Raw genomic sequence first — 16,513 nt, 5'->3', positions numbered from 1 at the left:
ATTAGACAACGGTATATACGTCCCACTGGTTTGGAAATCTGAAAGAATTCTAATCCTCTGCATCCTAACTCAGCTTTTACTTAGAATCATAGAATCATAGAATTGTCAGGGTTGGAAGGGACCTTAAAGATTATCTAGTTCCAACCCCCCTGCCATGGGCAGGGACACCTCCCACTAGATCAGGTTGCTCAGAGCCCCATCCAGCCTGGCCTTAAAAACTTCCAGGGATGGGGCTTCCACCACCTCTCTGGGCAACCTGTTCCAGTGTCTCACCACCCTCATGGTGAACAACTTCTTCCTAACGTCCAGTCTGAATCGACCCATCTCTAGTTTTAATCCATTCCCTCTAGTCCTACCATTACCCAACATCCTAAAAAGTCCCTCACCAGCTTTCTCATAGGCCCCCTTAAGGTACTGGTAGGCCACTATAAGGTCTCCTCAGAGCTTTCTTTTCTCCAGACTGAACAACCCACCTCTCTCAGTCTGTCCTCATAGGAGAGGTGCTCCAGCCCTCTGATCATCCTCATGGCCCTTCTCTGGACATGTTCGAGCACGTCCATATCTCTCTTGTAGTAGGGGCTCCAGAATTGGACGCAGTACTCCAGGTGGGGTCTCACGAGAGTGGAGTAGAGGGGGAGAATGACCTCCCTCGACCTGCTGGCCACGCTTCTCCTGATGCAGCCCAGGATACGACTGGCTTTCTGGGCAGCTAGTGCACACTGACGGCTCTTGTTGAGCCTCTTGTCCACCAGCACCCCCAAGTCCTTTTCTTCAGGGCTGCTCTCAAATCCATTCTCCGCCCAACCTGTATTTGTGCCTGGGATTGCCATGACCCAGATGGAGGACCTTGCACTTGGTCTTGTTGAACTTCATGAGGTTCGCATGGGCCCACCTCTCCAGCCTGTCGAGGTCCCTCTGGGTGGCATTCCTTCCCTCCAGCGTGTCAGCCGCCCCACACAGCTTGGCGTCGCCGGCAAACTTGCTGAGGGTGCACTCTATGCCACTGTCCATGTTACTGACAAAGATGTTAAACAAGACCGGTCCCAGTACTGATCCTTGAGGGACTCCACTTGTCACTGGCCTCCACTTGGACATGGACCCATTGACAGCCACTCTTTGGGTGCAGCCATCAAGCCAGTTCTTTATCCACTGAATTGTCAGTCCATCAAACCATATTTTATGGGCTTGGAGACCAGGATGCCATGCGGGACAGTGTCAAAGGCTTTGCTCAGGTCCAGGTAAATGATGTCAGTTCCTCTCTCCTTGTCTATTGATGTTGTGACCTTCTCATAAAGGGCACTTCCTGGGGAACAAATTTCAGGTTGATGGCGATTCATTTTATTTTAGTTTTGAGTTATGGTTTGCTCCTAATCAGTGTTTCCACCAGCCTAATGGCAGCAAGATCTCACTTAACAACAACGCCGGATTCAGTTGGCAATAAGAAAGACGTAACTGTGGAGGTTACCGTAACTAGTTGCCATCTAGTGGTCAATCGAAGTCGCACTCGGTGCTCAACTCGAGTCGAAAGCAGACATGTACCACACCAGGACTGGATTATATGCCTTGGACAAGCCGGTACGGCTCACTGGCCAAGACACTTCCCTACTTCAAACAAGTAGCCGTGCAAAACTCAGCTCACCACCCCTGAGTATTTAAGATTAGGCACCTCGATTCAAACTGAGCACGTATGTTCCCTTTACCGGGATGCGCCCTCTTCTCTTCTTGCCCACAGATCTTACCATGCTGTTCAGTGCTTGACCACAGCAATTTGACCCAAGTGCCTAGCGCTTGTAGAGACACACTCAAGAGGCAAGTTTTTGGCTTCTAAAATTAAGGCATGGTCTGGCAAAGGTGTCATACCTTGACCTTGGGAAACAGTCTCGTACACTGAGAAATTTGGGGAGGCGGTGAGGGGAGGTTCTCAGTGGAATGGCTTCAGTGGTAAAAAGATCTTGGATTACTGTGCAGCGCAGGTGACTAGATAAACTGCTGTCCTTGGCACTGAGGGACCACAGAGGCTTCCTGCCCACTGATATGTACGAGGATCAAGAAAGGTTAATTGCAGCGCAGTTGGAGATGTGACTGGAATGTGTGCTAATTCTGCCCTCCCCAAATGCTTGGCATGATTTAGCTGCCTGTCAGTGTGCATCCAATGATACCATTGCTTGCCTGATACCAGGCATGCCTTTAAACACCTTTCAGGCATTTTGAAGAAACTGGGGGCAAATAATCAGCATTATTTTGAAATCCAGCCTAGGATATACATTGTTGTAACTTACAAAAGCCGCCAGTGCACAGGCACACAAGAGACCCTCACAATGTGCTCTCTTCCACATAAATCAAATTCACCACCTTTTATAGAACAAGCCAAGCTGAGAAGCGAGCTAAATTTCCAAAACTTATATATTACTTGCGGGGAGAGAAGCTCTTGGAAAGATCAGGTAACGTTCAACATACTAAGAGTCACATCCTGATACTCTTCCTCTCGAGACTCCTTCTGAAAAACACCGTCTGAAAAACAGGGGCAAGGAGAAGGTGGGTCCATGGCTCACATGCTGTATGATTCTTCTTGTGCTTCCTTTTCTCTTTGTTGCGAGCTGCACTCCAAAAGGTACAGCAACATCACAACAGATTTGCCTCCCAGGTGCTCCATCCAGAACAGGTGCCTCTACGCCATGCACCTTGGCGCTGGCAGTGCTGTGGGAGTAGATGGATAGCTGAAGCACGATTTATCAAACAATAAACACAGCAATCAAAATGCCAACATATTGCTAACAGACCTGACGTACAGAATGAGATTGTGACCTAAAATGAAAGCTAGAAACAATCTTCTTCCATGTTTGAGTACACGAAGGGCAGAAACACTACCTCCTTAGCTCAAACAAAATTAAAGGGCAGATAAGAAGGTATCGAGGCTTGTTTCAGAGTTCTTTGTAGAACTATTTGCGCTCGTATCAGCTACCAATCCACCCACCTTGTAACACTGCCTTCAAAACTAGTAGGCAGTAAACACCAAAAGCTTAGTGGTAAGCTTTTAGATCTATATGCAACACTTTCTAAACAAAAAACATAAAACCTCAAAAAGGCTTATCATTTAAAGGAAATTCCCTCAAACTACAGAAAGGGATGTTTTTAAGCCATTGGTGAAGACTGAAGAGCTGCACTGAGTTCCTGTCTCGGTCACGGACAGTTTCCATGGGAAGAGTCAAACCGTACAGACTACCTTGGGCTTCAGTTTCCCATCGACAGTATCAAGGCAGCAATGCATCCCTCATCTTGTCCATTCAGAATAGTCCTCATCATCTGTAAGCAGCTGTGCGAGAGCAGGACAGAACGCTCTTCCCACGAGTAATGCTCTTTACCCCTGGGCCAAGGGAAGAGTTTAGCCTGCATCTTTTCTAACTGTGCACAACCACTCAGCTGTTTTATTCAGATCTCACTCAAATCTCAGAGCACCGTTCCATTAATAAATGAATGTAGCACGCAGAGGTTGCTTTAAAGTCACTAATTCTGATTAAACTAGTAGCAACAGGATGAGAGTCTCAAAGGACCATTATTAACACTGCACACACAATAAAGGTTCAGATTCATCTGTATGGCAACTAGAGAGAAAGCCAGGTTGCAATGACTAATTATTTTCAATAACTTTGAATTAAAGAATAATCTGAGAATAATATGACTATAAGCTTTGTTCATACGTCTGGTCTGCCTCTTTGGAAGCTCTACCAGTTTGTTCCTTTGGCATCTACTTCAATCTCTCGTCTTTAAGCTTTCACTGGACAGTTGGTGTCAGGTCAGCATCCCTAAAGAAATAATTCAAAGATATAGAAAGCCTGAGATAATTAAGGCAGGTATTTTATAGATTTTGAAGAGCTTGGCTGACTTGGGGCAGGGGAGGGGCTTGCCATGACTTCCGTGCCCTCTAACAGAAGAATACACGAAGAAAGGCTTGAGACTTGACAGTTGTCACTTGGAAACTAGATTAGGGCTTCCACTCAGTTTTGAAAGTCTTGAAACAACGGCCTTTCCGGATACTGCAACCACAACAGCTTTGAAAGTCACAACCCACATGAGTACTCTTGCCAAGGAGTGCTCTCACTCAAAGGGGGCTTTGAGGTGTTTCACATCCCCCGTGCATCAGCCAAACAAACATGGCAACTACAGCTCCTAGTTTCCCATCAGGGAGCTCCACTTCAAAATACAGCTAGACAGGCTACCTGTATCTTGCAGACACACACAACCAGTCCTGGACTTTGGTAAAAGTTTGACCCTCCAGAAACGTTCTTTGGATCACCAAGAACCTGCAGCCTGCTGTGAACACCATGAAGCTAAAAGAATAGTTTCACCATATGATACAATGCTCTCTTAATAAATAGCAGATGCTTTGACCAGGACCTGATTTGAACATAACACATTGCAGACCTGAGGCCAGTTTCCTGGACTCCACAGGAATGCCTTGCCCTCTGGCAGCCAGTCAAGCCTCCAGTAAACAACAAACATTTAGTCTTCAGCCCCAAAAGACACACTCCTTCCAAGCACCGACGGAAAGGATGTGTGAATCCAACCGTTCACTGAGATCTACCAGAGGAGCTGGCAGGCAGCACCAATGCTGCCTCATCTTGTATTTTAAACAGCTCCTGACACAAACTACTCCCCGGCATATGCCGGGCACTCAGCAAGTGGTCACAGCTCTTTTTACACTGGCATTGTGGGAAAGGATCATTTAGTTCTGGGTTATGAACTTTTTTGGACTGGGACAGTCTCCTCTATCGCTGGGTTTGAAAAATACCCAGAAGAAAAAGATCTCCGAGCCACTGAGCTGCGTATTGAAAATGCTAGGATTTTTCATGGCACTTGCAGAATTCAAGCTTCTTTGGAAGTGTTGGGAACATAGATCTCCTCCCTCCCTTAATCTATGCATTCGTCTCTTTGATCCCCCCTCCAGCAATCATATATAAGGTGAGTCAGCACCTGGATAGGCTGGGTGGTAATGCCAAAGGGAAGTTCTCCACTGGAAAAAAACTATTCTGTTACTGTTTCTTCATTAGCATGAAGCATATACCAATGCCTCGGTCATGCTGCAGCCTAAGCACAGGAATACACAAACGGGAAACCTATCCCTTCTGTAGGAATACTTGCAAGGCCCACTTTATTTCTGTTGTCTTTTCGGATGAAGAAAAAAGACAAAGCATTTTAATTGCTGCATTATCTTTATTTGTATATCATAGGTTTCTTGCACTCAAAGCTTACAAGAGACAAGCTGAGTCTAACACCAAGTTTTGTTCCAGTTGGAGAACACGGCTACCATCACAAAAGCATGCCAAGAAACAAGCTGTTTCCATACAGCAGAATTGTTAAGATCCAGCCTAGTTGATTTTTGCACAGATTTTAATGCCCAAAATGCTTGGAACTCCTGCATTGGCACAGCCATTAGCATTGATTAGTGCTAAAAGAAACAAGAAAATTAAGATATTAGCAGTGACAAGATCCTTGTAACCAGCAAGGAAAAGTCTGTTAAGCGCACAAATTTCTATCCCCAATTATGGTCCTATTCGAGGCTCCTGTTGGTCTCAATGGACACTGCGTGAAACTTCAGTGGGATAACTCAAAGGGAGGAAATGTTTGCATGGCTTTAAATCACCTTTGTGCTCCTCCCGTCCCTTACATGCAGCAGGTCTCATGCTGGCATACAGTAGATGCCTTGTGGGATCTCTGTATCATCGGGGCATAAGCTGGGTACCGCTGCTACACAGTGACGTCCTCCGATACCTGGCAAACCACTTTGGAACAGCTGTCCCAGACATTTAGATGCCTAACACTGAAAAGCAGTGCTTCACCAGATTTTCCAAAGCATCCCAGAGCCTTACCTTTTCATCCTGCTAGGTAGTTTACTCCTCCTCCCCCAAACAGGGAAATATGTTCATGCCTCAAAGGTGGACTTAAGGCTTAAAGGATAGAAGGGTGCTTATGCACTGTAACAGAAGCGTAACATTCTGATCTCATAACTTACATTGAGTTTCTGCAAGCTGGTAGAGAGGAAGACCCGTGCAGAGTTGTTCAACGGCTTTACCGTAGACAAGCCAGTCTTTGTTACTCCCACGGGCAGAATGGCCAGATTGAAACCGAAACCACAGATTCTTTGAAGAGCGTACAGCGTTCATATTATTCATATTCTGAAAAGAAGGAGTTAGACATCATCACTAATGTAGCTTTGTTTCCATTCTACTAGGACACCCCTTGAGAAAATCCCAAAACCTAACATCACCTTCCTTTGCGTCACACAAAGCAGCAGCTAAAGAAGCTACACGTTTTTAAAACATTTTAAAATATGTTCAAAGTTCACTAGATACTCATTCTGTTAACATACCAAAATTGAGCTGTGTTGCTATCATAATAAGTTATGTTAACGTGCGGTAAGTTTTGCTGTAAATGCGCTACTCTTAGGCTGTCATAAATTGGTCCAGAACTCAAGTCCATCTCCGGGCAACACTTCCAGTCACCTCCAGGAAACCTTTGCCCGAATTGAAAAGTCAAAGTCTGGTCAAAGTAAGTTGATTTCTAAATTTTGTTCTGCAAACAGAATTATTTCAAGTTATGTCAAGCTCAACAAATCAGCTGGACAATGAAAAAAGAACTCATATTGCGACCACCCTAAACCAGTCAAACTACACTACTTCAAGGACACATGATTGACCACTCTGAAACCATGGGGAGTGTCGTGATTGCTTATTATCTTAAAATAATTTTCTAAATTATATTCCCCAAAAGTTCTGTCTTCTCAGATCTGCTTTATCATTGCTAACACAGTAAAAGACATTCTAAGAACTGCTCTTCTCAAAGGCAGAATGGAGGGCTCCCGTCACACCACCCAGCTCCTACACAGCAGCCTTTCTTGTCCACCGTACGGGTTTTGCTACAAAGTCACCTGTCTCTCAAGAGCCAGACGATGGATTTCTTGCAGATGTGGGAAGTGTTTCTTATTTATTTTCATGATAAAGCAGGCGCTTCGTGAAAATAACCTTATTGCAATATATCCCTGTGATTAAAAAAACATGAGCTAATTAATCAATTGAAAACGGCTACCACTAATACTAGTTGGTTCTCCCTACAATCTTTAGGACAACCAAGAAGCAACACCAAGTGGCTACACAGACCACTGCTGTGGAACGACTCTGCATGGACATTGTCACCTTTGGGGAATGGAAGCAGCCTGCCCACACTAACGTCTGTCCATCAGACTGGAAGGATCTTTGCCGACAGACTTCTGCTGCACTCGCTATACGAGGGTGATGGCAGCCCATTCTCAACTCTGACCTCACTGAGGTCAATGACATTCTGCTCACTGTCGTGAACCACCGCCACAGGTTTCGTTATGAGTCTTTGAAATGGACAGTCATATGGGTGAAACAAAAGACGGCCTAAGAGGAGGGAAGGTGATGGAAGTCTTCAAAGAAACAGTGTTTCACAACAACTCATGGTGACAATACACTAAAATAGTTTCCGAGTTTAAAGACTTCCTCAAAAATTAAGTCTTGGTAGATTCTTAGGTTTACTTACATGCACGTAGTCAATAATGGTATCAGAGGAGTACAGGCCAGAACGGACATGGATTTCAATAATGTGGTGCTCCTTGTCGATAGTCACAGCTACAGTGACATTGTGACGTTCTTGCAGGGTAAAAGTCTTTGGTAAAAAACACAAAATCATTGTTCATCATCTGGCTGGCGCCTTTAAAAGGTGTAACATAAACAAATGCTTTCTCTCAGATAAACAAGCATGATTGCTTTATGTAAATACTAAATCCCTTAACAACCCTCTAGCAGTCTCAGGAGGCCCTTGAGGTGGAGATAAGTCACGCAAGAGCGGGTCAGGCTGAGAAAGGAGGGGACAGGCCCTCGCTGCAGCCTAAGGAAAAACAACATGGGGCACCCCAGTCATTATGACTGGCAGCAGACTGCAACAGTCTCCAGATCTTAGCTTGAGCTAAGGGGACCTAAGCCCCCCCAGATTTTGTGTTCCTGTGCACCTGCACACAACTGCCTCTTTGGCTTCTACCACTGTCACCTTGGGCAAATGCCGTTTTTCTCTGTGCTTGGCAATAAGCATCTCGTTACTTTCTTCTGTGCTCTCCTTCCTACTACGTTCACCCCCTGCCCAGGAATCTCATGCACTTTCAAGGAGTACCCGCACTACAAGGCTTCTCAGTCTACTTACCTCCAATGCAGAAGTCTGAGTCCAAAAGACTCCCAGCAAAACGAGGACTGCAGCCTGGAAAAGGAAGAAGCATTCTCACTCAACAGAAACACCAGGCAGTGCCACAAAAAAACTCCCAAAACCAGTCTGTGAACTGAGGGAAGCAGCTGTAGCATCAGTTTGAAAAATGACACCCTTAACACATGTATTTATTAGTTGTAAACAGTTACAGCTCTTCGTTGTAAAATTCTTGCATTTAGGCTCTCTGTTGCCTGTAACCGAAAAAGCAGAATGATAGCTTACACATTACATGTTTTTTTATTTTTCAGAAGTCACACTCTCTGGTACCATGTTACTTCTGGATGTGTCTCCGCAACTGTAATTACTAAATCCAAACTACATCCCCCGTCTGAACTGTAATCCAAGTTCTGCACTCTTTGCTCAAATGATGCTTCCACTGACTCCCAGGGGTTACTGCACACCCAGGAAACGCAAGCTTCCCGCTGAACAACTCACAGTAACAATACACAGATCATATTAGTCCCAGTACTGTACCACTTACTTGAGCATCTTCTTCTCTGTCCTCTTATTTTTAAAAATAAGGAACTTTTAAAAATATATGTTCAATAAAAATGGATATACTCACAAATCCGTTCATTTTTCTTTCAGATAAGAACAAGAGGCTGCATAAAGTAAGAATGCAAGAAAATCCCAGAGACCTTTAACTTTTATATCTTGCTGGAGGTGTGCGAAAACGTGACTGAACTTTTCTTCATAACTCGAAAAAGTCCGTATCTACATGCCACACTGTGGTAAGCCTCATATCTGAATTTTGGGTTGGCACAGATAACCTGACCCTGATAGGTTAAAAGCACTCAGTAAGTCAGCTTTTGAAAAATCAATCACTCTGCAAATGGCTATTATTTACTGGTTTAAACTCAAGAGGATTTCACACTCTTGTTGCTTCCATTTTTTAAAATATTTTAAATATTTAACAGGATATTGTCCAGAACTGAAAGTCATCAGGAATAACTCTGCTATTCATTCATACAAACTGCATTTTGTTTTCTGAAATATAACCCCTCACAGTCTGACAGTCTGCAGACAAATTCTGGAAAGGAATACCTATGTCATGGTGGGCTACGTGCCAGTCACTGAACAGACCAATTCTTCAGCCATTTCTTCCATCTAATACATGCACGAACTCTTAACAAGAAGTGCTGCTCGTTACTGATGTCTTTCTGTGGTGTATATAACACATGCATTGAAATCAGGGACATAATTGGGAATAACAATTGTGCTTTACAAGACCATCTGGGTAAGCGCTAGCCTCCTCAGTGCACAAAGGAGTGACACAAAACTGCAGAGGATGCGTGCGTCACACAAGGTCACAAAACAAAAGGAGCAGCATGAGGATTCCTTCTTTAAAGCTACAACTGTTTTCTGGATCCTGTGAAAATGTCAGCGACCACATGACATTGCCCTGAGAAGTATTCTCCTGCGACTATGACCTTGCCCGGGCTCCTCCTCATCTGCGACTCCACGTCAGCCAGTGCCAGAACCTTGACGAATCCCACTCTACTTTCTACTAGAAAGTCATAATGGAGGCTGATTCCCTTCTAATAAAACAAGAACGCAACCTAATAGACAACACATTGCGGTAATCTCAGTCATCAGAAAAAAAGGTGAAAGAGATTCTGTGGAATTCTCTCTCAGCAAACAGGCCTCAGTGAAAGAAGGACATTGCATGCATTTGCTTTATTCCCCTGCATTCCACATGGAAAATATTATCTCAAGTGTAACAAAGGTATACTGCTAAGCAATACATCAGAATACATATGAACAGCTAGCAAATTGTGACAACCACCATTAGATTAGACTAATTTGATTGGATTGATGTTACCCTCCTCTTGAAATCTTGCTCTGACCCTTCTCAAAAGAGTCTTTGTTTCTAACATTACAGATATGTCAGAAACATTCAGAGTAGATTCCAGCAGCCAAATAAACCTTTCATAGCAGGAATCTATCAGGGTTCAGGCACCACAAGCTAAACCAAAAAGCTGTCCTAAGTTTTAAATGCTTTTAAACTAAAGCTTGAATTAAATTTCCATTAGTCATTATGTCTTCGTATGCTCATTTCTTGTGAAAAACACCCAAGAAGCACAAGTTTCTGCTTTCTTAAGCACCAATAAGAGCAAAACAACCACGTAAGAGCAAAACAACATGTGAAATCAGTCATTTAGTGAAGGAGAATTACAACAATAGCCACCATCTCATGATTTTCACCTCACATTGGACTGACTGCATGTGGCTGATCCGATCAGACAAGGCCAGATGTTAATTTCTAAGAAGCACTTGACCAATTAACAACATTATTGCAAGAGAGAACATACTCTCACTTGGCTCAGGCAAAGCCTAAATATACTTCCAATAGGAAAGCCTGGCTTTTTGGAGACTTTTTCCCCATGCTTAATCCACACATCCAGAAACTTCTCTGCTAAAGAGATGTTGATGGAAGATTTGGAGATTCAGGCTTCCAAGTGTGATGCATCACTGTAATGGCCAAGTTGGCTACATTTGTTGGAAGACATGGACAAAACTGATTTCCATCTCATTGCTAATGACACCATAGGGAACAGCATTATACAGTTCAGTTTCTCAGTGCCTTTCTTGAGAACTAGCCGGTTTTGGATCTTGGAGGCTAAGGAGGCTAAGGTTCTGTGAAAATCGGGCACATGCCAATAAGGTAAACCCATTCAGAGGCATGAGATCTCCTGTGAGGATGCTCAGGTCCCATTTCAGCTGTGTTCCAAGTACAGAGCTGTACAGTGCACCCACATTCCAACTCTCCACAATAGCTGCACACCTTCATGGATGTTGCATGGATCTGCTCCGTGTCTGAAATCAAAAGCTGAGCCCAAAAAGTTCACTCTCTGAAACAAAGTATTTCAGACCACCTTTTTCCAAGGAGTTCACTGAACTGGGGCGGGACATATTTTAAAAATACTCTGTTTATGTGATCTTCTTACCTGTGCAAAGTGTACTGCTGAGTATACCACATTTCAGGAAAGTGCAAAGAGGTACACAAAGTTAAACTGGAAGTCAAAATTATTTTAACTCGATGCAGGATCAGCAGTCCCAATGTTAAAGTGCTGTGAACTTAAAATGTTCATTTCAGATTATGATTGCTTCTCTTCTTGGGGTTTTCCTGGCTCCAGCCCTTGCTAACAGGGTAAGCACAGAGCTACACGCAACTAGACACTGCCGCCTTTAGTGGTCTTTAGCTATAGCCTATGAAAAACATGTTTCTGAAAATAAAGCTGTATTTAAAGCCCGATACTTAGCAGAAAACTACTTATTGTTTTATACCAAAGAAAATATTTCAGGCCTTGATATATCAAGGGAAAGAGACAGTTGCTAGATACAGAATCAACAAAGTCTGCCTTGAGATTAGCACAAACACTGTGAAAGTCATTGTGTGGAGAGAAACAAATGTTACCCATGAAGGATCTGACCACAAAATCCAGTGAAATGCTCTCTGGAACCCTCTGCCTGCGGGTTCCGTCTGGGGAAAGAACAACAATGAATTAGTTTACTTTCCTTAGAAATTTTTCTTGCAAGCTTGATACTGAACTTCCAGTAATGTGAAAGCTTGTCTGTCTTCATAAGGTGAATGCATCAGACACAAGAAAACCAGGGCTAGATAAAGCCTGAACGTGAGGCTTGACACAACAGTACTAAAGGCTTCCCAGCCTCCCCTCTAAGGCCAGAAGCCATCTCCCCCTTAATTGCATCCCTAAAAGCATTAATCTCCCCAAACGTGGTTACTACAGCTCTTGCTTTGTTGAGGGAAAGACCACTGGGAATCCACAAACCTAAACCCTTACCTCCTTTCATCTTTTTCAAAGATCAGAACGGCAAGAGGCACCACAGTGAGCACTCACACCGCTCTTTCCCTGACACTGGGGTCAGCACCGACTCAAAGGAGGGCTCCAAGGACTGGAAATCTGTCTGGGACATCGAGACTGTAAGTGGCCACCACCATGGCTCGAAAAAATAGAAAATAACCAAAAGGTTTTTGAAAAACACAGAATCACAGAATGGTAAGGGTTGGAAGGGACCTCTGGAGATCACCCAGTCCAACCCCCCTGCCAGAGCAGGGTCACCCAGAGCAGGTGGCACAGGAATGCGTCCAGGTGGGTTTGGAATGTCTCCAGAGATGGTGACTCCACCACCTCTCTGGGCAGCCTGTGCCAGGGCTCTCCCACCCTCAAAGGAAAGAAGTTACAGAATCACAGAATGGTTCGGGTTGGAAGGGACCTTAATGTTCATCTAGTTCCAACCCCCCTGCCGTGGGCACGGACACCTCCCACTAGACCAGGCTGCTCAAAGCCTCATCCAGCCTGGCCTTAAAAACTTCCAGGGATGAGGCCTTGACAACTTCCCTGGGCAACCTGTTCCAGTGCCTCACCACCCTTAACGATAAGAAATTTCTTCCTGATATCCAACCTAAATCTACCCTCTCAGTTTGAGGCTGTTACCCTGTGTCCTATCATTACACTCCCTGATAAAGAGTCCCTCCCCATCCTTCCTGTAGGCCCCCTTTAGGTGCTGGAAGGCCGCTATAAGGTCTCCTCGGGGCCTTCTCTTCTCCAGACTGAACCCCCCCAACTCTCTCAGTCTGTCCTCATTACAGAGGTGCTCCAGTCCTCGGATCATCCTCGTGGCCCTCTGCTGGACCCACTCCAACACGTCCATGTCCTTCTTGTGTAGAGGACTCCAGAGCTGGACACAGTACTCCAGGTGGGGTCTCACGAGAGTGGAGTAGAGGGGGAGAATGACCTCCCTCGACCTGCTGGCCACGCTTCTCCTGATGCAGCCCAGGATACGATTGGCTTTCTGGGCTGCTAGTGCACTCTGATGGCTCTTGTTGAGCCTCTTGTCCACCAGCACCCCCAAGTCCTTTTCTTCAGGGCTGCTCTCAAATCCATTCTCCGCCCAACCTGTATTTGTGCCTGGGATTGCCATGACCCAGATGGAGGACCTTGCACTTGGTCTTGTTGAACTTCATGAGGTTCGCATGGGCCCACCTCTCCAGCCTGTCGAGGTCCCTCTGGGTGGCATTCCTTCCCTCCAGCGTGTCAGCCGCCCCACACAGCTTGGTGTCGCCGGCAAACTTGCTGAGGGTGCACTCTATGCCACTGTCCATGTTACTGACAAAGATGTTAAACAAGACCGGTCCCAGTACTGATCCTTGAGGGACTCCACTTGTCACTGGCCTCCACTTGGACATGGACCCATTGACAGCCACTCTTTGGGTGCAGCCATCAAGCCAGTTCCTTATCCACTGAGTGGTCCATCCATCAAATTCGTGCTTTTCCAATTTAGAGACCAGGATGTTGTGTGGCACAGTGTCAAACGCTTTGCATAAGTCCAGGTAGATAACGTCAGTTGCTCTCCCCTTATCTACCAATGCTGTGGCAACACCATACAAGGCCACCAAATTTGTAAGGCACGATTCGCCTTTGGTGAAGCCATGTTGGCTATCACCGATCACCTCCTTATTTTCCATGTGCCTTAGCAGAGTTTCCAGGACGATCCACTCCATGATCTTGCCAGGCACAGAGGTAAGACTGACCAGTCTGTAGTTCCATGGGTCATCCTTTTTTCCTTTTTTGAAAATGGGGGTTATGTTTCCCCTTTTCCAATCAGCAGGAACTTCAACAATTTCCTCCTCATGTTTAGGTGGAACGTCCTATGGTCAAGTTTGTGCCCATTACCCCTTATCCTGTCCCCGGGCACCACTGAAAAGAGCCTGGCCCCATCCTCCTGACACCCAACCTTGAAGTATTTATAAGCATTGATAAGATCCCCCCTCAGTCTTCCCTTCTCCAGACTAAAATGACCTAAATCCCTCAGCCTTTCCTCATCGGAGAGATGTTCCAGTCCCCTCAGCATCTTGGTAGCCCTTTGCTGCACCCTCTCCAGCAGTTCCCTGTCCTTCTGGAACCGGGGAGCCCAGAACTGGAGCCAGTGCTCCAGATGGGGCCTCCCCAGGGCAGGGCAGAGCAGAGGGGGAGGATGACCTCCCTCCACCCGCTGGCCACGCTCTTCCTGATGCCCCCAGGATGCCATTGGCCTTCTTGGCCACCAGGGCCCATTGCTGGCTCATGGTCATCCCGTTGTCCCCCAGGACTCCCATGTCTCTCTCCACAGAGCTGCTCTCCAGCAGGTCACCCCCAACCTGTCCTGGTGCGGGGGGTTATTCCTCCCCAGGGGCAGCACCCTACACTTGCCCTCGTTGAATTCCATAAGGTTTCTCTCCGCCCAGATCTCCAGCCTGTCCAGGTCTCTCTGGACAGTGACACAGCCTTCTGGGGTGTCAGCCACCCCCCCCAGCTTTGTGTCACCAGCAAACTTGCTGAGGGGACACTCCGTCCCTTCATCCAGGTCATTGATGAATATATTGAAGCAGACTGGACCCAGTACTGACCGCTGGGGAACACCACTTGTCACTGAACTTCAACTAGACTCTGTGCCCCTAATCACAACTCTTTGAGTTCTATCTTCCAACCAGTTTTCAATCCACCCCACTGTCCATGCATCTAACCCACACTTGCGAAGCTTCCTTATAAGGATGCTTTGGGAGACTGTGTTGAACGCATTGTCAAGGTAGACAATGTCCGCTGCCCTCCCCTCATCTATCCATCCAGTCATTCCATCATAGAAGGTTATGAGATAGGCAAAAATTATTTCCCCTTGGTGAATCCATGTTGAGTACTTTTGATAGCTTTCTTTTCCTCCACATGCCTTGAGATGATGCTGAGAACGAGCTGTTCCATCACCTTTCCAGGGATGGAGGTGAACTTCAACAACCTGAGCTTCAAACTAAGTTTCAACAAAACATAAGAAGATTTTAGAGGAGATGCTGAAGAACATTCCCACTTCACCATTGTTTCTGCTGTACTGTCTGCTGCACTGATGTTTTCAGCAGTGAATTCCTTCCCCTGACTTAAGGACTATAACGTATCATACACGTGGCATTACTGGAGAAGGCAATTTGCCTTTTACCAAAGTCCCTTGTCAGCCTCCACGACACATGCACCTGGACAACATAATTGAAAAAACAATATTTTCCTTCCCTATCATTATTTGGACTGTAGAAAGCCCTTTTTTTGAACAAGTACTTCTCTCTGGCAATCCGCTTATCTTCCACGGTATATTGTTTGCAACAAAAAGCTTTTTTTCTTCTTTATTTCAACAGGGCTACGTAGCAACCAAGGTACTTTCAAAACACATCCGCACCATTGCTAAAATAGACAAGAGGTTTTTCTTTGATAAACCCTTTCCTGCACCACCTCAAGGACACCAGGTAGGCTGGTGAATGACAGTGGTGAGAAAGCTGAAGACAAGTTCCTCAGCAGAGCTAAGAAACACACAAATTTGCACACAGATGCTGAACTACATTTTTGGGTTTTCCAAATGTTGCTTTCTGTGTTTGTCTCTGATGCTTTAGGGACATAGTCCTCACCAACTTCCTCCCAGATAAAATCGCTTCATTATCTCAAGAAACAGACTCCAAAGTTTGCGCGCATATGGAAAACGCATTCAAGCTCTGTGCAATTGCAAAGAGACAGATGCACCATTGCTCTCATCAACCCAGCAATCAAGCTGCAAGTAACACAACTGATAAGTGCATTAAATGCAGCTTGGAGTTGACTACGGGTGCTCCTGAACTGTCTTTGAAGAACGTTTAACACAGGAAGCAAAAAAGCATACCCTCACCAATCAGAAGTGCAGTTGGGAATCTGAAAGAATCAAACCAGAGCTGGGACTAGTTGCTTCAACTAAGACGATCACGTCTGAAACGCCGTCTGTCTGGAAAATACCAGACCTTCACCTTCCCTCCTGGCTCAGAGGCCCTTCTGCTGGAGTTTGAAAGGAGTTGCTCCAAGAGACACTTTACCCGTTCTCCTGACAGTCAAGGGCTACTCTAAATAAAGGATGCAGCAGCCTGGTCGGTTCAGGAAAATGGTTCTGGGGTCTTGAATAGTTAACTGACATTAAAACCAAAGCAAAACTGCACCCCAAAGCAGGTTATTATCCCCTCCAAAGAAAAGCAGCCACATGGTTGCAGTATTTAAACACAGTTCCTGTCTGACTTGCCTTGTAGTTTGTGGAGGGAATCTCCTCTCCTTTTCCAATGTCACACTGCATTTTCCCTGACATCAAGCAGGTACAGCCCTCGTCACTTGCCCCATCGCATGTCACTGGGAAATGTCTTTCTGGGGCCCTTGGAGCCCTTGAAAACTATGGGCCA

At 45.5% G+C, this 16,513-nt stretch overlaps 1 protein-coding gene across 1 annotated transcript; it reads right to left on the bottom strand.

The window, feature by feature from the left end:
• Positions 1 to 5,366: 5,366 nt before the first annotated feature.
• On the bottom strand, positions 5,367 to 8,851 carry LOC128900122 (gastrokine-2-like). The gene is made up of 6 exons (XM_054180899.1): positions 8,840 to 8,851; positions 8,215 to 8,268; positions 7,558 to 7,683; positions 6,926 to 7,036; positions 6,011 to 6,173; positions 5,367 to 5,446 (listed from the first exon to the last, which is right to left on the bottom strand). The coding sequence occupies exons 1-6, from the start codon at positions 8,849 to 8,851 to the stop codon at positions 5,367 to 5,369; spliced, it is 546 nt and encodes a 181-aa protein (XP_054036874.1).
• Positions 8,852 to 16,513: the final 7,662 nt, after the last annotated feature.

The sequence above is a fragment of the Rissa tridactyla genome, chromosome 20, assembly GCF_028500815.1.
Source record: "Rissa tridactyla isolate bRisTri1 chromosome 20, bRisTri1.patW.cur.20221130, whole genome shotgun sequence".
Taxonomy (NCBI): Eukaryota; Metazoa; Chordata; class Aves; order Charadriiformes; family Laridae; genus Rissa; species Rissa tridactyla.
This window is presented reverse-complemented; position numbering and strand designations above follow the sequence as displayed.

What these genes read in the sequence shown, in the direction of transcription:
- LOC128900122 (XM_054180899.1), bottom strand. An exon ending in CTCAGACTTCTGCATTGGAG is followed by an intron (nt 7,684 to 8,214) that starts GTAAGTAGACTG and finishes TTTTTACCAAAG; the next exon opens with ACTTTTACCCTGCAAGAACG. An exon ending in CCAGCTTGCAGAAACTCAAT is followed by an intron (nt 5,447 to 6,010) that starts GTAAGTTATGAG and finishes TGTTTCTTTTAG; the next exon opens with CACTAATCAATGCTAATGGC.